General features: G+C 33.8%; 1 protein-coding gene across 3 annotated transcripts in view; it reads right to left on the bottom strand.

Annotated features, from left to right (window-relative positions):
* The window catches only part of LOC123525547 (zinc finger protein GLIS3-like), a 72,069-nt gene that overhangs the window by 24,246 nt on the left and 25,166 nt on the right, over nucleotides 1-22,657 (bottom strand). The window contains exons 1-5 of one of the 3 annotated variants that reach the window (XM_045304678.2): nucleotides 16,519-17,050; nucleotides 15,327-15,580; nucleotides 8,181-9,724; nucleotides 6,193-6,354; nucleotides 375-482 (exon numbers count right to left, since the gene is read on the bottom strand). In XM_045304678.2, coding sequence (XP_045160613.1) covers nucleotides 375-482; nucleotides 6,193-6,354; nucleotides 8,181-9,724; nucleotides 15,327-15,576 — 2,064 coding nt within the window. In that variant the 5' untranslated portion in view covers nucleotides 15,577-15,580; nucleotides 16,519-17,050. Of the gene's footprint in view, nucleotides 1-374; nucleotides 483-6,192; nucleotides 6,355-8,180; nucleotides 9,725-15,326; nucleotides 15,581-16,354; nucleotides 16,405-16,518; nucleotides 17,051-22,657 lie in introns of those variants that run through there. The other 2 variants (XM_045304677.2, XM_045304679.2) reach the window with 2 other exon arrangements.

Genomic DNA, 22,657 nt, shown 5'->3' on the forward strand with positions numbered 1-22,657 from the left:
TTTGATGATCTACTTTCTTTTTTAATTGGATTAGAAAGGAAATTAATTACATGTTTTATATTGAAGTATAAAAAAACACACTGATAAGAACTAAAAATTCTCAAAAGCTGTTTTTTAAAAATATATATGCTTACTGTAATGTAATGTAACTGAAAAGAAATATATTGAATGAGAAACGTGTTTTTTAAATAAAATCGATGGCCTGAATTATTAGTTTACTTTGTGGAAATATATTATTATCTATTAAAAATGACATTCACTGGCTACTGTAATTACTTTTGAAAATGCCCTCGATTTTGGACTCAAAAAGCAATCAATAATTGCAAATATCAAGCACAGTGGCCAACCTTTCTGACCTTGACCTTTAATCTTACCTTCTTCTTTTGTGGGTCTTTCTGGTTGTGATTTTTCACATGTTTCCGTAAGGAACTTGGATCTGTGTATCTCTTGTTACAACCCACCACATTACAAGCATATGGTTTCTGAAAATTAATTTTTTAAAACATTAGCATTAAATCAATTCATTAGTAGTTATACATAATGACAGAAAACAGATGTTATACCTTATACTCCCCACCCCCATCTAATCCATCTTCCTTTATCTGAATTTTTTCTGGCATTTTTTTTCCTATCTATCATTTCAGAGTTAGGTGTGAAGTAATATATCAAAATTTTACCAAGTTATATGTAGTGCTTGTAAAGATACCGGTAAATGAAATTTTATAAGACATAAGGTATGTTCCAATCCTACATAATGCTAAAGTAAATAGTGATACAAAGTCATTTCTAATCGGGACGGATATATTGAAATGAGATTTAAGACGTGACAATAAGTTATTCCGAGGCGTCAATAAGTTCTGATCCCTTCACACCTGTAGAGATTAGTCGCAACTGTAGAAATATTTAACTCATTCAAAACTAACAAGATTTAATGTGTGAAAAAAAAAAACTGCACAAACTTCTGGAACTTTTAGGTAAATTAATGTTTAGAAAAAAGTACACATTGTGTACTGTTATTATTGTTACTAATATTTTTAATGCGTCTCCACAAATATTTCCTGCTTTACTTACTACTCAAAATTCTTGCACAAGGCATATAAACTTTATGTACACATTTCAATTTATAAATATTACTCATTCTTCTGTACTCGTTGTACATTTTCCTCTATGCTGTAAGCCTGGCATGATCTTTGCCAAAAACATAAATATAAAAAAATGCACCAAATACTATATGCCAAAAAATGCACCATGTAAATTAATACAAAATTGTCTTCAGGTATCTAATTATCTTTAATCTATCAATAACAACCAAAAGACTGAATTAGTTCTTGATAAACATACTGCAGTTATGACCTTTTTTTGCTTTAACATACCGGAACACTCGTTTGACGTATCCCGGTACTTATCTGTGACACTATCGTAAAATGATGACTATCACCATAAACTGATCTATTCAAGATGAGAAACGGGACCAGTCAAATCGCGCAGTTCAATCGTACCAGATAAATACTCTATTAAAATCATTACAAATTTTCGACATGGGAAAATCATAAAGAGGGACATAAATACAGAAGCCTACACAATATGCAAAAATGGGTGTGCAAGATTTACAAATGATTAGCATTTTATTGAAACTGATAAAATATATCGAATTTTGATATGCAATGAGGCATACAAAATATGTTAAAACCCTATGTACTGATGCCTAGTTTTGGTAAAAAAGTACATGTAATAAAAATTAATCATTCTTTCACCCAAGTAAATGTCTATATTTCTAAACACTTCATGAATAGAAAATGTCACGCTATAAAATAATACTTTGTATCATGATTAGTTAATTTCCAAACAGTTTAACTGCAAATAAATAATCAAGTTTGCCACATTAAATACTTTGGACTGCTTATAAATACATACTTTATTTATGTAAAATTATCGCAAACTAATCGCAATAAATAAACAATTACCACGAAACATAAAATTTCATACTATTTAAATTAGATAAACAATTTAATTAGCCAAATGAAGCGAAGTAAAGCAAAATTCCACAAATTCATATTTTTTGACAGATTCAGTTTTGAAAATTTTATTAAAATGGTTGGGCTGATGTATAAATTACCAGTACTTTATTTTAAGTAATATAGTATTTGTTTCTACTCTACAAAGTAATGTGAAATAATTCTTTTTCACAGATTACTTAGTTTGGTGAATCTCGAAGATTTGTCGATTCCAATGAATTGATAAAATTTCTGTCAATCTGATATCTACCAATTCATGTCAAAATGAAACAGCAGTTTTGAATGATCTAAATATCTTCCAATTTCAAATAAACTTTCAATCTAGTATCATTAAGTTTCATTTAAATAAAATTTTGTTGTTTCTGTTCATAAAACAGCTATTTTATGGAGATATGTCTAGGGCATAGAGCAAAAAGTTATAATCCACATACAGGCAGATATACCAGTAGTCCATTTTTTGCCCTATGCCCTTGATGTACATTGTATTTGTAGTCCAAAATGTTAAAGATCAAACTTATGGCAATTTTATTTGCTTGTGGATTCTAGGTATTTAATTTTTGTTGACTGATGCAAATACCAAACACCTGAAAGTATTAGTTCCACACAAATATGAAAGAATTCACCATATAGGGAAAGAACATTTCTGCATATGTCTACACATTAAGAGAAGTGTCTGCAGCAATCTTTCATATCGTCAGCAAAAAGTGGATAACTCCATTGATTTAAAGAAGGGCTTATTCACTTTTTGCACTAAGGTGACGATATATTCTAATGCCTTTTGAATTTTTAGCATGGTAAATTTTACCTATTTCATTCAATCCACCTACAATTATTATTTCTGTTTTGCCTATTCAGTTAAAGCTGCACCTATCTCACTTTAATCATTCAATACCGATTTAAATGAAATTGTCACAATTATACCGTGTTCAGACTACGTTTTTAATCCTACATTAACTTGGGTTTATTTTTTAAACTAGATTGCGTCCACACTATATGTGGTGTAAAACGTGAATTTTGTAAAGGTCAAGTGGTTTCTGTAATGTAGCATTAAAACTACCTCGGGAGGTGGTTTTAATACTACATTAAAAAGTAATGCTACATTATTTTAGAAATGTGAACGCAAATGTGGGTTATAACTGGTTTTACAATCCCAAATCCACAGATCTTACCTTTTGGAGGAAGAATACCATGTGTTTCTCTTTTGTATCAAACAATTGATGCTATGGCTGGCAAAAGTAATTGGACTGTTTTTGAAACAAAAACATTAAATTGCGATATGGAGTCATGCTGATGCTCAAAATGGACAGTAGATGGAATGAACAGAAATTCTTAGATGAACACAGTAGTTAAAATATTGATGACCCCTTCTTGTTTCTGTTAGCCTCAATTCTTTGTAACCTTTTTGCTTATTGCAAGATATTTGTTAACTTCCAACATTGCATGTATATATTTAAACCACATTTCTTTGCCTAGTGTGGACGCAAACTAGATTATATTTTGATGGGTTTTGAATGTCAAATACCAATTATAGCCAATTAGTGCCTAATAAAAATAAAACGGTTCTGCTAGTGTGAACACGGTATTATTATAGGATAAAACAAATCTAGTTTATCCCAATATTTTTCAATGAATGTACAAAAACATCTGGGAAAAAGGAAAACATGCCTACATATTTATTGACTATAGCTTATTTACCGAAATGAGAATGTACACAGGCAATGTCTCAGATGCAAATATTATGCATTTAATATATGCATAGGAACATCTTGGAAGAACAGTATTATATCTGAATATATTGAAAATCTACAACAAGAGGGCCATGATGGCCCTATATCGCTCACCTGTTATCATAGCACTTGAGGACAAGAAGGTCCTCAGAAAAAATATCTAAGTTCAAAGAACAGAAACAACAAAGGAAAGAAATCTAACCAAAAAGAAAAAAAAATTCTTACAAGGTACAGATATGTAAAAATACACCTAAAAATTGGAGGTACCATCCATGTTGTACCACAGAAAAGTGGTCTCGATTTTTCCCTACTGCCAATAGTAAAAAAAGTTACTAAAATAAGCTATTAATATCAACGTAAAAGGGAAGTAATAAAAAGAAAATTATTGTAAGTGATCAAAAGAAGAAACTGCCAAATAAATCTGTTGACATAAATGAAATTTCAGATCAGTATCTCCATTAGTTACGGAGATATACCCATTTTAATTTGAAATAAAGGGAGGTAATTTGACATAAAATCAGTCCATAGTTATCTACTTTGATTGGCTCAGTCCAACTAATGACAACAATGAAATTTCAAATAAGTCCTATAAGTACTTACTGATATAAATCCATTTTGACTACAATCAGGGGAGGTAATCAGATATAAAATAACTCTGGAACCTATGATTGGATCTAATTTGTCATGGAATCCAAGATTTATTGTTGTTGAAGATATTTTAGAAGTTTGTATCAAATAAAACCATAAATGAAGACTCTATATGGCTGCAAAAGCCAAAATAGCCAATTTTAGACCTTTAAGGGGCCATAACTCTGGAACCCATGCTGGAATCTGGCCAGTTCAAGAAAGGAACCAAGATCTTGTAGTGATACAAGTTGTGTGCAAGTTTGGTTAAAATCAAATCATAAATGAAATTGCTATTGTGCAAACAAGGTCAAAATAGCTAATTTTGGCCCTTTCAGGGGCCATAACTCTGGAACCTATTATGGGATCTGGCCAGTTCAAGAAAGGAACCAAGATCTTATGGTGATACAAGTTGTGTGCCAGTTTGGTAAAAATCAAATCATAAATAAAGCTGCTATTGTGCAGACAAGGTCAAAATAGCTGATTTTGGCCCTTTCAGGGGCCATAACTCTGGAAATCATAATGGGATCTGACCAGTTCAAGAAAGGAATCGAGATCTTATGGTGATACAAGTTGTGTGCCAGTTTGATAAAAATCAAATCATAAATAAAGCTGCTATTGTGCAGACAAGGACAAAATAGCTGATTTTGGCCCTTTTGGCATAATCGGAACATAGGATGGCCATTTAAAGGAATCATCTTATGGATACAATTGGTAAAAATCATAAATGAGCTATGTGAGCAAGTCAAATAGCATTTGGCCCTTTCAGGCATAACTCTGAATAATGGGATGCAGTTCAAGAAAGGAATCGGACAAGATCTTATGGTGATACAAGATGTGTGCAAGTTTGGTAAAAATCAAATCATAAATAAAGCTGCTATTGTGCAGACAAGGACAAAATAGCTGATTTTGGCCCTTTCTGGGGCCATAACTCTGGAACCCATAAAGGGATCTGGCCAGTTCAATAAAGGAATCAAGATCTTATGGTGATACAAGTTGTGTGCAATTTTGGTTAAAATATAATCATAAATGAAGCTGCTATTGTGCAGACAAGGTCAAAATAGCTAATTCTGGCCCTTTCAGGGGCCATAACTCTGGAACCCATAATGGGATCTGGCCAGTTCAAGAAAGGAACCAAGATCTTATGGTGATACAAGATGTGTGCAAGTTTGGTAAAAATCAAATCATAAATAAAGCTGCTATTGTGCAGACAAGGTCAAAATAGCTGATTTTGGCCCTTTCAGGGGCCATAACTCTGGAACCCATAATGGGATCTGGCCAGTTCAAGAAAGGAACCGAGATCTTATGGTGATACAAGTTGTGTGCAAGTTTGGTTAAAATAAAATCATAAATGAAACCACTATCATGCAGACAAGAAATTGTTGACGGACGCACGCACGGACGCACGACAGACGACGAACGAAGGGTGATCACAAAAGCTCACCTTGTCACTATGTGACAGGTGCGCTAAAAATAGATCGTTTCAATATGGAATATGATAGAGTTATTTTTATGAGAATTTTCCTGAATCCACTTCTGTAAGTTTTGGTGAGGTTCAACATAAAACTGTACATACAAACTTATATACTATCTTGATGACCATGATATATGTGAATTTGAGCACAGCAGTAAAGACAAAAAAAATTTATACTCAGTCATCACTCTGTCATTCATCACTTGAGCCATTTGCTACGGTTTCTAGAAAGAAGACCCCTAAAATGTATGTTAAATTCTAATTTTGTTACTTCTCCTGAAACTGTCTAAAAGTGGTTCTTAAACATTTTGAGCCAGTGTGACCGCTACAGCTCTTTCATACTCATACTTACTGTATCAAGATGTGTGCGCTGATGTTTAGCCCTATCTGACGAGTTACTGAACGCCTTTGTGCAGCCTGTGTGTGTACATATGTACGGACGTTCACCTGTATGAGATCTTAAGTGAATCTTCAAATTCTCGAGCCGTGAGAACGCCTTTGTACAACCCTCAAACTGAAATATATTCATTATCTTGGTAAATTGTGTAATATGGACGGAAAGTCACAAGCCTGATTTTAGAACAGTCTTATGTATGAAGTGGCACTGATTTTATTGAAACTTTGCATGAATATAGTGCGTGAAACTACAAAAATCTAAATTCAACCAAAACTTAACACTTACCAAACATTCTTTTAAACAAGGTTATGACAAATTGTTACATTTCAAAAATTGTTTTTTACTTAAGAGAGACTAGAAGGGGCCATCATTATGACATTCTATTTCTGCTGAATCATGTACCGCTTGAAGATAATAATCACAATTCATGTTTACAACTAAAACTGAACCCGTTTTTCAATTTCACAACTGCCAATCAGCATGGAAACAGCTGATAGCATTTAAGGAATGTATAACACAGTTCAGTACTAGGTTACTGTATAACTTATCAGTCAACAGTTGAGTGTTTTTACACTAAAATGTAACACATAGCTTTCAAAAACATAGAAAGCTGTGGCTTTAAAAATGGTGGTGGTTTTAGGAAAAATCATGCACCTGTCAACTTGTTTATTGAATTTGATAAATTTATGACATACACAGGGGAACTGTGGAACAAAAAGCTAAAAAAACTGGAGTCACGTCAGGAACAAATGTTTCGACAAATGCCCTGACATGTTAAGTAAGGTTTTCATAAACTTTGGACTGGTCGTTTTGTCTCATTTCAAATAATTCAGGTCAGAAAACAAAGAAACCAGTCAACAAATGACTAATTTTGAAAGGAAAATAACAATCCTTCAATAGGTAGAGATCTTTTGATTCAGTAATTATGAATAATAAGTAATTAATTAAACAAAAGGCAAGAAAATGACACCATTTCTTTGCTGTTATGCAAGGATTTTAAAATATTTTTTTTTCATATCTTATTTCTACGAAAATAAAGTCCGATGTAAAGACAAAATCAAATTACCAGAAAAACATTTAAATGTAACAGATAAATAAATCAAAGTTTCACTCAAAAATATATTTTTTCTGTTTCTCCTGCAGATTTGCAGCACTGACAAAAACATAAGACCAGTCTGACAGCCAAAGTGTCGTCTGCTTTGTCTTTCATTACCTCCCAGGTTGGTGCGTCATAAATCAATATGAAACTGATCTCTCCTAAGGTACTTGAGATTTTCCTGTACTTTTTTTCTTTCCTTTCAGCAAATTTTCACTTTCTCAATACATCTAAGATTCCCATTTTTTCTTGTCAAAAAGTTTTCATGTTCTCAATGCTTTTAAGATTTCACAAACATCTTGTTTTTAGTGCAATTAATACAGATGACAGTCCCTTCAACCTAACTAAACTTTTCTAAAGCAAACTGGCTTATGATTTTGAACTTGTGTCATAATTGGTTGTTTATCTTCTAAATTGTCTATAGTATTATGTTTAAATGTTTAATTTTTCGTTCAATATCTACTTCAAACATGTTCAAACCAAGATGACACTTCTTACAGACAGAAAGTCCATATTTGCCCTAAATCTATGGTAGGTGACAGGATAATTATGCAAGTTTAGTTTATAGTTTCTTATACTGAAAATGACTCATTACCACTGTTTAAATATTCTAACCTAAACCTGCAGGTGACAATCACCACACGTGGCTTGTATGAAAATTAAATGTTCATCTACCTAAAAAATGCTTAAAAAATAATTGCTAGGTAATGGCGAGAACTGAATGTTCCAAAAGTAAACAAAAAATACTGTATGTTAATGGGTAACAGTACACAAAGCAGAATAAAAACCTTGTAGTTATTGGTACATTCATGGAAAAAAATCCCGAATTACGGTATTCTATACCTACCGTGCATTTATTTGGTTTCTCCCCTGAATGGACCCGCATATGAATAAGAAGCTTATATCTTGCGTTAAACGGTTTGTATCTCCGTTGACACGCTGCCCAAAAACACGTAAAATCTTCTCCCTTCCGCTGGTCAATGTGAGATTTTTCAAGATGGCGCACTAATTCCTCTTGCTCTTTGAACTGCACGTTACAATCTATCCAGCGACATATATGCTGCTTTTCACCGTTTTCGTCCACTTCTCCGTCTTCAGGATATTCATTTATTCCCTCTTGCAGATTATTTGTCATTGTGTTCAAATTATTGTTCATGTTATTCAGATTGTTAATATTATTCATATTGTTCAAATTGTTTTGCGCCAATGGCTGCGTAGGCACTGAATTAAATGTCTGCGTCTGATGCATCATGGCCGGATTCTGCCCGATCGCCTGATCATATGGAGGAGGCGGTCTCATACCATCGTTCATATTGTTCATTTGTAAGTTCTGATTCATATTCATGTTATGTTGGCTACTGAAACCACTCATGTTGCCATTAACGCCCGGCGGCTGAACCATATTCTCTGGAGGGAGATTGAACTGCACTGCACCAAACTGTGTAATGTCAGTGAATACTCTCTGTTCCCAGTATGGGATCTCATTTTGTGGCATTACTACTTGATTACTAACAATATCCTGGAAATAATCTTGCATATCACTGATCTCAATGCCTGGTTCAACCTTGAGCTGTGAGAAACCCCCACGGTTTCCACTGTTAGCTGAACCCGAATATGGACTTCCGTTGCTGTTTCTACTGTTTCTCGCAATCAAGTGTCCAAAATGTCCATACTGAGCAACGTTGTTTGTCAACGGCGAGGCACCTGCATGCGTAGCTGCATTATTAATGCAAGCAAGAGATGTTGGAGAGGCTCGAATTAATTTTGCAAATTCAAATCCATCTCCTAGTGGTGACAAAGAATGTGCACGCTTCTGTGCCCTTGAGTGAATAGTCGCAGAGTGACGAGGGCTGTTTGTGAAATTGGACCCCAAAGCTGTAGAACCAGTTGGTGAAGTATCCATTGCTAGATGTGGGGACAGAGAATTTGTTCCACTACTACTTGTCTGGTAGCGTGTTGTGGCACTACTGGGTACAACACCATGTGTATGCCAAGATGCTCTATGAGGCTGTTCCGTCAGTGACTGCTTATCAGAAATGGACATACTGTCTAAATCTTTGTTGCTGCTAACATGAGGAAGTGTTGGGTATGGATTCCAGCCTTTACTGCTGGATCCTGGCTCCAGGAAGTTTCTGTCAACATTGCTTATTGGTGTCTGAATGTTTCTCTCCGAACCCTGCCCAGACACCATAGATAAGGTTGGAGTATGGACACTCCTAGCAGAATGTATCGTAGATACTTCACTTGGAGTTGGCGTTTGTGTCTCAAGACGACTATTTGGAATGTGAAGTTGCTGGGGATTCGCGAAAGCTGCTGCATTGTGATGACCAAAGCCTTGCTGCTTCTGTTTAGGTGCCACTCCAAAGCCTTGCAAATTCAAATTACTCAAATCTGAAAATAGAAAATATGTGTGACCATAATTTGCATTACAACCAATCTAGTTTTAAGGCTTTATTTATAAGTAGTTAGTATCAATATTAATGAACAAATGCTGCTCAAGAAGCTTACTGAATGTAACTGTCATTCATTTCCTCAACAAGTCTCTCTTTCTTTGTATGTCTTTGGATGAAAAAATGTCTTTGGATGAAAAAGTCTGAATATTTACATTACAACTTTGCATGTAAATCTGTCCTACATTAAAATTATTAATATTCAATTAATTATTTACAGCATGAGCATGCATTGAACTAAATACTAAATTATGACTGACGTTTTTCTTTCATTAAACTGCTCAGCCAGAAACTAGTAAAGTAGGCCAATTTAGGAATGTACGAATCAACTAAAAATCAATGAAATGGCCGATACATTAAACAAAGTTGCATAGATGCTTATCTGAAAAAAAAAATGCAGTCAATAATTTGACACAGAGCAATTTTCAACAAGGCAGTCTGAAGGACAGCTAAATCCCCCGCCACTGCTATGGATAGTTAAAGGATAAACCTTTGATTTTGGCTGTGACCTTGACCTTGAACTGACATGGCTGACTCATGAATTCTGCACAATGTCTTGATGAGGTGATCATTTGACCCAAGTTTCATGAAAATCCTTCAAGGGGTTTAGGAGATACAGAGCTGAAACCTTTGACCTATAGTTGTGACCTTGACCTTGAGTTGACATGGCTGACTCATGAGTTCTTGATGAGGTGATCCTTTGACCCAAGTTTGATGAAAATCCTTCAAGGGGTTTAGGAGATACAGAGTGGACACAAAATGGAAGGCTCAAACCTTGGACCCTTAGTTGTGACCTTGACCTTGAGCTGGCATGGTTGACTCATAATTTCTGCACATTGTTTTGATGAGGTAATCATTTTACCCAAGTTTTATAAAATTCCTTTACGGGGTTTAGCAGACACGAAATGGAAGGCTCAAACCTTTGACCTTCAGTTGTGACCTTGACCTTGAGCCGACATGGCTGACTCATAAGTTCTGCACATCGCCTTGATGAGGTGATCGTTTGACCCAAGTTTGATGAAAATCCTTCAAGCAGTTTAGGAGATATAGAGCGGACACAAAATGGAAGGCTCAAACATTTGACCCTAAGTTGTGACCTTGACCTTGAGCTGGCATGACTGACTCATGGGTTCTGCACATCATCTTGATGAGGTGATCATTTGACCCAAGTTTGATAAAATTCCTTCAAGGGGTTTAGGAGATATAGAGCGGACACAAAATGTAAGGCTCAAACCTTTGACCTTGAGTTGTGACCTTGACCTTGAGTCGACAAGGCTGACCCATAGGTTCTGCACATCGTCTTGATGAGGTGATCATTTGACCCAAGTTTTATAAAATTCCTTCAAGGGGTTTATGAGATATAGAGCGGACACAAAATGGCAGGCTCAAACCTTTGACCTCGAGTTGTGACCTTGACCTTGAACCGACAAGGCTGACTCATGGGTTCTGCACATCGTCTTGATGAGGTGATCATTTGACCCAAGTTTCATGAAAATCCTTCAAGGGGTTTAGGAGATATGGACCGGACACGATTTTGTTACGGACGGAAGGACGGACGGAAAGACGGACGGAAGTACGGACGGAAGGACGGCTGCAGACCATTCCTATAATCCCTCCGCCACGGCGGGGGATTAATAAGTTTTGTAGTCAATATAAGCAAGTAACGATGTCATCTTGTATATGGATAAAATATAAGGGGACCATCTTATTTTCTTTTCTATTGAGGAATCATACCGGCAATCAAAATACGTCAATACACACATTAATCATCCTTGAATATATTGAAAACTGCATAAATAAGGACAGCATCATTAAGTCCAATTGAAATCTTTTTTCATGTTCATAATTGAAGAAAACAGGTCTATAATTACTTATAAACACATTTTTTGTCCTGTTAAGAACCTATTTTACAAGGAAGAATTCAATTTCAACCTAACATTTTATAAAATTGTATGACGGCACCAAATTTAAAAGCACATTTCAACAATCTTCTAATGGGTCAAAGACTGTATGTGATAAGATAGCACCTTTATAAAATTTTGATGAGATGACAATTTGAGGATTTATCATATCTGGAGCAGAGGGACAAAAAAAAAGAAAGAAACACTTTACAGTGAAAAGCAATTTTGGAAAATATTTTCTTCACTTTTACCCTTGTATCAATTACTTCCTTTTGAAAGTAAGGTCATGTAAATATTACAGCTTTTCATTAATCAAAAATCAGAAAGTTTCATAAAAACAAAATCGCTGTCTTGCACCGTAAGACCCTACGATATGAATTGTATCAAGATAGAGGGTATAGAACCCGCCTTCGCACCAATTGCTTTTTGACCTGGCTTGAGTGTACACAACATTAAACAAAATCAAATATCTGATTTTTGCGAAGAAAAACATAATCGCTTTTGTAAATACAAATACGTAATTCGTAAAAGAAATATTTCGTTTTTGTCATTATCTCCGGACATGAAGCATTAATGCGACTGTTTTCAATGCAATTGTGTCCGCTCAAGAAGAATTTTCTATTGACCACATTTCAGACCACCAAAAATTTTAAGGATCATAATAAGCATTTAAAATTCCTAGAGGACATTCCTTAAAAACTTAAAATTTTGATTTTTTTTTTCCAAATTCATTATATTTGAAATATAATGTCTCTCTTAGCCTGATTTGATAAAACTGTTTTTGATTGGTCTGTTATATTTTCTTTTGTTTACATTTGGCTGATACTTGCATAATTTTACAGAAATGACTGAAATGCAGCGATTATTTAAGCAGTGAACCTTTTTTTCTACTTTGGCCAAAATGCTACAAACCTAAACAATTACTAACCGAAATTATGGAGCGACAGCTAAACTCAGATTAATACAGCTTTTCTGTGCATAAATCAAATTACACAATTTTAGCCCTCTTTTAATATTTTCAGATCTAATTTTAGAGGGTTATGTACGTCACTGACCCCTTATCAGGTATTTTAAATATTATCCTAACTGAACCTGCTCATCTGTTGAAAAACACCTGGCATATTCCATGCAGGATATGAAAGAAAAATTTTCATATGAATAGCTTTGCCAAGTGGGAAAATTTAAAGCGATAAAATTTTGTATTTACACTTTTAGTGCAAAGAAAAAATGAAAACAACTTGATCTGGACCACTTTTTTGAACTCTTATTCATAATTAATATCATAAAATTTAAGGCACTGACTTCCAGATGGTACGACAACAAAAAAAGGGAGAAAATTCTTAGATATCAGGAAATTAATGATATATTTCTTATAAAATAAAGAAGGCACTGAAACTTAGTTAGTTACTGGCAGATTATAAAAATTTTGTTATAGAAACACATGTGAATTAATTGTTTTTTAATAATTTTTCCATTCAAAGTGTTTGTAACGGGGTACCAGCAGTAAACTGCCTTAATTCTAAAACTTTATATCTAAATACTAATTCCTTTGTAGTGCACTGGTCAAGGACGCAAAATTCTTATTGCTGAGGCGGCCTGGGTCCAATTCCCGAATATTTCCTTGACTTCGCATTTTTCAGAAAGTTAAGAAACAAAAACTTCATGTTCTAATTTTGAAGATCATTTTTAGCCAAAATCTGGAGTCCAGTCCATTTAATATCTTATCAACCAATGAAAGTGCTATCTTTTATAATTCAATATGAATACTTTCTCGAGATCTTTATGTTTGATATGTTTTTCATTTCTTAAATTACTTGAATAATTAGTAATAATATTGGAGCATTAAAGACTGTATTGTTAATTTAAATGATGTAATTTCTGTATATTAACACTGATCCCTTTTATTTAAAGTTTGTTTGAAGTAGTTTTGTATTTTGGAAAATAAGATAGATAAAATCAGTGTTTTGTGGGTATTGGAAAACAACAGTCAATTGTTAATATATCATTTGTGGTAAACTACCAGTAGATCTGAAATTTGCTCCCCTTTTAATAGAGATATCAGACTTCAATTGGCTGTTTTAAAACTTGATAGTGCTGCAAAAAACTAGTTTCTATAAAGTAAATAAATCAAACAAATTTTGTAGTGAATTTACATCAAATGTTTGTTTTGCTTGTTTGGAAAGGGTTTAACGCTGTTTTTCAACACTATTTAAATTATGTAACGGTAGTTGGTTAACCAAACCAGTGTTCCTGGATTCATTCCGTACCAGTAACAACTTGTTCTTTGTAAATAACTTTGAAGTTCCTGCATAAATCATAGTTTGAGGACAAAGTACTTCCTATTATATGAGCCGTGCCATGAGAAAACCAACATAGTGGCTTTGTGACCAGCATGGATCCAGACCAGCCTGCGCATCCGCGCAGTCTGGTCAGGCTCCATGCTGTTCGCTAACAGTTTCTCCAATTCCAATAGGCTTTAAAAGCGAACAGCATGGAGCCTGACCAGACTGCGCGGATGCGCAGGCTGGTCTGGATCCATGCTGGTCGCAAACCCACTGTGTTGGTTTTCTCATGGCACGGCTCAATTATATTGTCTTCAGTCAAAGCTGCCTTTACGGGGGATCAAACCTGCAACTTCTTAAGTTGCAGTCTTGCATTCTACCAACCAGACTGGTCGAAATAAATGGTTTGAAATAAATATACCAAATATGAAATCAAAACTTTTATACCGGCTAGAATCACAGAAATAAAGCAAAACCAAGTTTTCAGACCCTATAAGTTGCCTTTTATGATCGTGTTGTCATCAAAACTACATGGGACAGTCATGCTATGGAAATTTGAAATATATCTCGGAGTTTAGCTTTATACCAAACACATTAAAATATCTATTTGAACAATACCGCTTTATCATTTTCAACATATAATATCAACTGCTGTTTTTTTTGTTTTTTTTTAAAAATAGAAATTTTGATGTTCATCTGCAGGCATGTCCCTTTAAACTTTGTCTTTACAATTAAATTTTTCAGCAAATAGTTTATTAGCCTTTTCAGAGACAGAAGTATAACAATATGAGGAGACTTGATATTGTGTTCTTGTCTTTCTCTAGATAACAGAATTCACCCAGGGTACAGTACCATTTCAGTTCATTTCATCATAGTTTGAAAATTATCATTACCCATCTGAAATACTATTATTAGTAGTAATGGAAAAAAATGAAATTTAAGTAAATGCACAGAAAAAGAAGCTTTCAATAAAAGAAGTTTAAATCAACAATTATCCACTTTTAACATACCAAATACTGACATCTGAATTTTAAGTGCACAAATTTTAGTACAGACTTGCCCAGAAATTTGATAGGAACATGTTTTTCTCGATATTTTCTCACAAGGATCAATACTATATCAAGTCTGTAATTGATTAAAAATTTAGCAACATTTATATAAATTATGCAAATACATGTAACAAAGGCATGATTTTATTTCAGTATATTCTATCCTCTATTCATATATTGTCTCAGTTTGAAGTGATTAATACACCAAGTGCAGACATACATTATAGAATATCTGTTTTCTTTAAATAAAGAACCCACTGTTTTATTGTGTTCTGATTCTTATTAATTTATACAAATGCTTCCAAAAATACCATTTTTATTTGAGCGCCCATTAAATATTCCATTCGGCCCCGGCCCTGGGGCTCTGGGAGTGACAAACAGCGACTTTTCCATGTAGCCATTTTGCGTAGGCTTCCCATTTGCGAGTACAGACCGTTGTGTAGGAAGGGCTGGCAGGCGAATGTTATCGTTATTTGGTTGTGGGGTTTCTGCCTGGACACGAAGAGCAGGTATCCCTCCACCAGGACCTATCTGACCTCGATTTGTATTACGTCCACTCATTACTCTGAAAAAAAAATAGAAGAATATCACATATCAAAAGTTTGTACAAGTTGCAAAAATGAAAATTAAATAAAGCACTTTATCTTTTGGAATTCTAGTGCTTGATGGACTCCTGAATTAGTCCATATGTGAGCCCGTGCCATGAGAAAACCAACATAGTGGGTGTGCGACCAGCATGGATCCAGACCAGCCTGCGCATCCGCGCAGTCTGGTCAGGCTCCATGCTGTTCGCTTTTAAAGCCTACTGCAATTAGAGAAACCATTAGCGAACAGCATGGAGCCTGACCAGACTGCGCGGATGCGCAGGCTGGTCTGGATCCATGCTGGTCGCAAACCCACTATGTTGATTTTCTCATGGCACGGCTCATGTGTTGAACAAAGCCATAAAACTTAACTGTAAATGCTGAAATATATATAAACTATTAATACAGCACAAATTTTAATGAACGAACACCTCCGGGCAGATGAAATGTGTTTGCTGTACAAAGGTTGTTGCTCGGCCAGGGGTTAATTAACTTTACTACCTGCCTCTTTAGGGAGGTGTCTGCTTATTGAAGGAATGCTTTATACTGACAGAGGTTATGTGGTACCGGATATCTTATTTGAAAATTGTCTGAAAATAACCTAAATTATAATTACTTACTAGATATGATAACATTTAAAGAAAAACATGTACACAGTTGAACTAAGTTCAGAAATTATTTATACAAATTTAATAATCCTCGACTTTTGACAGCTTTTATAAATCACAGAAAAGACCACTACATATTTTCCCTACCTCACATCATTTGTACATAGCAGTCCAATATACATTTTGTTTATGAAAAAACAATATCCAAACCCTTTTAAATTATAAGTTAAAAATGAACAACATGTCTATCATAATTATTCTCAAATTATGGACACTTAAAATTGGAGAAGAAATATTATTAAATTGATTACCTTCATTTGGAAAAATATCAAAATATCGTGTTAATCAGGGTCGTTCATCATTACACTTTATAATATCCAAAATCAATTTAGTTTGTACACACGGCAATTCTGAATTCTACATTATCATCACAATGTAATATCCTAGGCTTGATATTAAATGTCAAATATGTATACCAAATAACAAAAACTCCTTGATTTGTGATATTAGTCACAATAACAACAGAATATTTCAATTTCTATCGATTCCTCAAAGAATAATATTAACACGTTATTCCTTCTATTAACAGAAGAGTCTCTGAGTTTCGCAACTATCTTACTTGTTAATTCACTTCTCAAAATAAACTTCTCTGTTTATTCTACATAAAATAATCCAACGAATAATTTATAGCTAACTATTATATTATTCCCGGTGTTATGTAACGCTTGTGTAACGATTTTTTAAAAATTGTTTATCGTTTCACTACTCACACCAGTCGTCCTGTTACAATGAATATAAAAATCTATTTTAACATAACAGCTCGAGAACTGAAATCCCTGTCTTGTGTACCTGTCAGTTCGATAACAATGCACTTCATTTATGCGTAACACTAGAGCTTGGCCAATCAAATCACTCCTAATCAATGGAAGAGTGATTGCGTTTGTAGTCAGTATCGATGATAGAAACTTAAGAGGCTCAGTTCTACCTTAGATTATACTCGTATTTTCAAATCTTGTTGACTTAATATAGGCATTTTCCACCAGGTTTTCTGAAGCAAATAATTTACGTTATTAAACATACTTGCAAAATATTTGTTCAAAACCTAGTCATCACATTTAATATCTGTCAAAAAGAATTCAATATTGATATTTGCAAAGGGATTTTTAAAATAACCATTAACACTGACCTATATAAGTGACAAGTTATATGGTCTTTCACTTTGTGATATGTAAATTAATCAAAGGGGCATAACCTTCAAGTGGCTGAATGAGAAATTACCTCATTAACTTAGTTAAATAGTCAAACTTCTGAACTGGAAGTCACTTCTAAGCTGACATAATGATCAAACCATTAATTTTCCACTTCTCAAGTTTTATTTCAAATGGCTAAATGTTCAATTTGTTCTGTTTTGGTAAACTCAGGCCTCCTAGCAGGCCTGAACAAAAATAAAGGTTTTTATAAAGGCTCCAATCTATGGAAACAAAGACCTTTTAGTGTAAAATATTTAAAAATAAAGAGTAAATAAAGGCTATTTTTGTCGGAATTCTCGTTGAAAACACATAATATATATAGGTATTTACTAAAAAAAAGTTAATTTATATATGGAAACCCACACTCTAAAACCACAGAATGATATCAGAAATAGACATGTTTGATATTAAAAGGGGGGAAGAAATACAGTTAGTATAATCATTACTTGCTTTAAACTGGCATGGCAAGCAGTCTGAACAAAAATATAGGTTTTGAGTGAAAATTACAGGCTATTTGGCTGTTTTAAAGGTTTTTTTCAGAAGATTTAAAGGTTTTAAAGGTTTGCTCTGAAATTAAAGGTTTTTAAAGGTTTTAAAGGTTTCACTAGGAGGCCTGTAAACTTAAAAGTAATTTATCACACCATTTTACTTGAATACACAGTTTCATACAGTAAAGAATGCATTATAGTGACTTTCTAGAGATTCAAACAGTCTAAATTACAAACTGAATCAAAGATAAGATACTGAAGATGCTCCAATTCTAGATTGTGGGAGTTTCAGAATCTACCGAATGCACTGGTACCTGTGTAGAACCATCGACCTTTCATAAACCAGTTGGATAACTTCCTGATACCCTGTCTATTATGAGGTGCATCTCTTTTGACTCATGCCAAGATAGTATGCAATTTTGAGTAATTCAAGGGCCATAATCCCATAGACTTGGTTGATATATTATGCTAAATAATAAACATAGTTTGATGAACACTGGATAAAAACTGCTAAAATAGGACTGCAGACAACTTGTGTATGCCACCTGCCTTCAGCATACCACTGCAGGTGTTCCCATAATAGATCCTGTTTCACAGGCCTATAAAAGGACTCATTTTGAGAGACTACTGTTTCTTCTCCCAAATTCATTGTTTATTCAAATTTTGTTAGTCTTTTGATTTCCAATTTGCATAACTTTATATTAATATAAGAAATTAACTTGTGCCATCCATTTCAATTTAATAGTTTGACCATTTATATACATAGAAAGAATTATTCATTTCTTATGCATAATTATACATTTCAAAAATACTGAAACTTGGAATACACATTTTTATTTTAATTCTTTCAAAGAAAATCTCAAAATGACATTTATGGCAAAGAACAACAACTGAAATATAAAAAAACAAGTGATTAAAACGATAAAATAGCTTTAATGACTGCGATTATACTAAAATGCATTCTGCTCACAACGACACAACTTGACTAGTATCGATATGATTTGTATCCAATATTTTGACAGCTTTTATCTGTCTTTGATCAAAACTGATTAGCAATTCATTAAGAATGTTTCTATCGCACATAAATAGTGTAGTAATATTTTATTCCTCCTATAGTGACAAAGTTTAATTTCGTACCAGGATAACCTCCGAGATAAACTTTGAATGAAATGAATAGAAATTTCTGCCAAAAAATGAAAGCAAGTCAATTACCTTCTGAAACAGTTAACACATTGATTTCATTTAATACTTGGCTTACCCAATCGCTTTAAAGATGTATTATGTTCAAAATTTCATATTTTGAAATATGAACATCAGACTATATATGTAAAATTAAAAATAAACATGAAAGTGTGCAAAAATAGTACTGTGTGAAAGATTTAAAATACAACACACTAATACATGCATTCATAGTAAACATAGTATGCCACTAAAAAACTGGAAGTTTTTTTAACAAAATGACTGTTATCATTGACATTTAATTGTGACAGCAGTTCTACATGTACAGTTAGATTATATATTCAGCAAAGTGAAATATATCTTATGAGAATTTTCTGGATTTAAATCAATATCTAATGATAAAATATTTATGAAAACAATGAACATAGTATATCTTTAATACTTAAAAATGATAGCAAAGTTTATGATTTTTTTACATTTTGAAGGACAAGAACTTTTATAGAATTACCTCATACATTTAAGTAACTTTAATAACTTTATAATGATCACTTACTGAATGTTTAGTTTATATCCATTACTTAGATTAGTATTACAGACTCCAAGGGACACAACTCTATGCACACCTTACATCCTGGATACTAGAAGTCTGTGTACACAACAAAGCTTTGGAGTGAATACTGATCAGTTCCTACAAAGATTTTTTGGAAGAATTACCATTTTGCCACTTATAAAAAGATGGGTGTTCATATTTCACAAACAGCCCTAAACAAAAATGGGCGTAATTTTACGCTACGTACAAATATAGTGCCGAAAGAGATCCTTAACAAAGTGATATAGGATACAGAGAGGAAAAGCGTATCAGTGGCGTTATCCGATATGATAATAGCGAAAAATAACTTCTATGTTATACAGGGTGTAAACATGTATTATTTGTTTATCTTGTCACATTCTATTTCGTCTTTGAAAACGATATTGATGAATTAGATTTTTAATTGATTTAAGGTATAATGGATATTGTTAAGTTTTCTATATATATACACAGTGTACGTAATTCTCTGGCAAATAATAAGATAAGTAATAGTGCTTTTTTTTGTTGTCTAAGAAAGTGGTTGAAATTAGCTCAACTTAAATTTCAGTGCAATTTTCATTCAAAGTTCCAAACGAGTGACAATATCTATCAACAAATAAAAGTATACTGTCTTATACCTCAATTAAATGACTATGAAAATTAACTTGTTTCATCATCCTTGGATTTCAAATCACAAATAAAATCTATAAAAGAGATCCTTAATAACATCAAGAGGTCCAATTCACTTTCAATATACATTAGAATGTCAATTAAGTGGCATGTTGTACCTATACATGCAACATGATAAATATTTTTTGGCTTGTCTGAAACTATGTTGAAATGCCGAAACTACAAGAAGCAATGCTGAGACTTATATCAGTTAGAACAAATAGCACAACACAAATATAGCAATATGGTTAAACAACAACATGTTCGATCCCTGAATACACATCATCAAGAAACAGCAGTTTTGGTTTGAAACCTGGCGGACAAAATGGCAATATTGTAGAAGAATAGGCATCAAGCAAGATGGCTTGAAGAAAACCTATCCTAGAGGACTGATCCTCACAGTGATCATTAAAATGTCAAAGTATTCTTTGTTAACTTGATAGATTGGATATGATCAAACAGGAGTGCAAAGACAACCCTGTATGGCTCAACTGGACATTGCACAACTTAGTTACCTACGTGTTAAGTGTATGATAAAACAAGGGAGGCAACTATCAGGTCCATGACAAAATTTTTTAAAAGATTACATGTTTTTGTTTAAAAGACTAAATGCTTGTTCTAGAACAGTTTGATGTCTACTTTAAAAGATAAGGTGACATTCAGCATTTTTACTGATTTTCATAAAAAATTACCACTATCTAATAACAGCCAAAGTCTCTTTAAGTTAGGGTAACACAGGGTGATATAATCATGGCAGTGTGACTTTTTACTTGTCCAAGATCTAGTCACCATGTGTTAGTTTCATTAGAACTGCTGTAGATATTTGGCATCCATTACGTAAATAAAGTGAAATATGTCAATTTTGTATGTTTCAAGAACTGTAACTCTGACCTTGCCAATTATCAAACTTGTTCAAGATCTTATTCTGTTTAAATTTCATGATAATTGCTATAAGCAATGTGACCTCTAAAGAGGGCATAATTTGAAATATGGCAATTTTGACGAACTCAAAGTTATTTAAGCAATCTTTCCTATCATAGAACTTGTGTGAGATACTGTGCAGAACTAAATGTCTGAGGTCTTGTTTAGAGCTTGTGTACAATTCTTGTCAACTGGTTGATGAACCCATTTACGCTCAATTTCATAGAGACCGTACCAGAGCTCTTTGCGTACTTCGATTTTTCAAAATATAGTGATTTTTACAAGTGCACCGGTTACGATTAAAAATGTAAACAACGAACTCTGTATGAATCATTGGAATGAACTGACAATCGATCTTAGTCATAATACTGATTGACAGTGAATGCTAATTACTTCGTGTGTTGCAGAAAGGTATTTAGTTTGAAACTGTAACTAGAGATGCTTTTGAGAAAAGTGCATGTCTCCCACAACTGCCTAATCATCTAAATAGTAAGTCAGTCTTTATATACTGTTTACTTAGAGCACATGTGCATGCACGTTTTTGACACCAAAAATACCCCTATACTACTTTTAAAAGTAGTATAGGCGTCGTTTTGAGGTAAAAAATGCGCCAGAAATCTGAGCATTTTTTGGTAATTCAAGGGGGATAATTCCGAAGTGCCTGGGCCGATTTGGCTAGTTATCGAACTTGGCCGAGCACTCATTGGCAAACACATCTTGTTGAAGTTTGGTGAAGATCGGATGAGTAATGTTCGACTTAGAGTGCGGACAAGCTTTGTGACAGACAGACACACAGACACAGACTGGAGTAAATCAATATGTCTCCCACACCACTGTGTGGTTGGAGACATAATTTCCTATCAATTGAAATCCTCTCTAAACTGGTAGAATGATTGCTTAAATTTGGACAAAGCTCACTGTCTTTGCCGTTCGTCAGCTGCTAAAAGGGCAAATATTAAATATTCAGTATAATTTATATTTCACTGGTACTACCAGTAATATTAAGTTAATACTCTAAGAAACACGTCAGAGAAATTTGGGCAGTTTTGACCGAAAAATTGCTGGCAAAATTAGATTATATTTTCTCTTTACACGAAAATTGCTTTTAGGTAACAAATCGAATGCGTCAATTATCCGGAGTACACCAAACACGTTATTGTCACAAAATTGTTCCAGTTCACGTAATGTAGTTGGGAAGAGAATAGGGGTGCACCAAAACTACCTAGCTATAGCTACTGCTGTTATAGGGAAGTGGTAGAGTGTCTGCCTTAGGTGTGAGAGGTCCTGGGTTCGAGTCCCAGTCAGAGCTTAAATATTTGCGCTCTGCTGCATCATGTTTTTGCTGTCATCAGACTGTTCCAAATGTTCTATATTT

Source organism: Mercenaria mercenaria, chromosome 3, assembly GCF_021730395.1.
Source record: "Mercenaria mercenaria strain notata chromosome 3, MADL_Memer_1, whole genome shotgun sequence".
Classification (NCBI taxonomy): domain Eukaryota; kingdom Metazoa; phylum Mollusca; class Bivalvia; order Venerida; family Veneridae; genus Mercenaria; species Mercenaria mercenaria.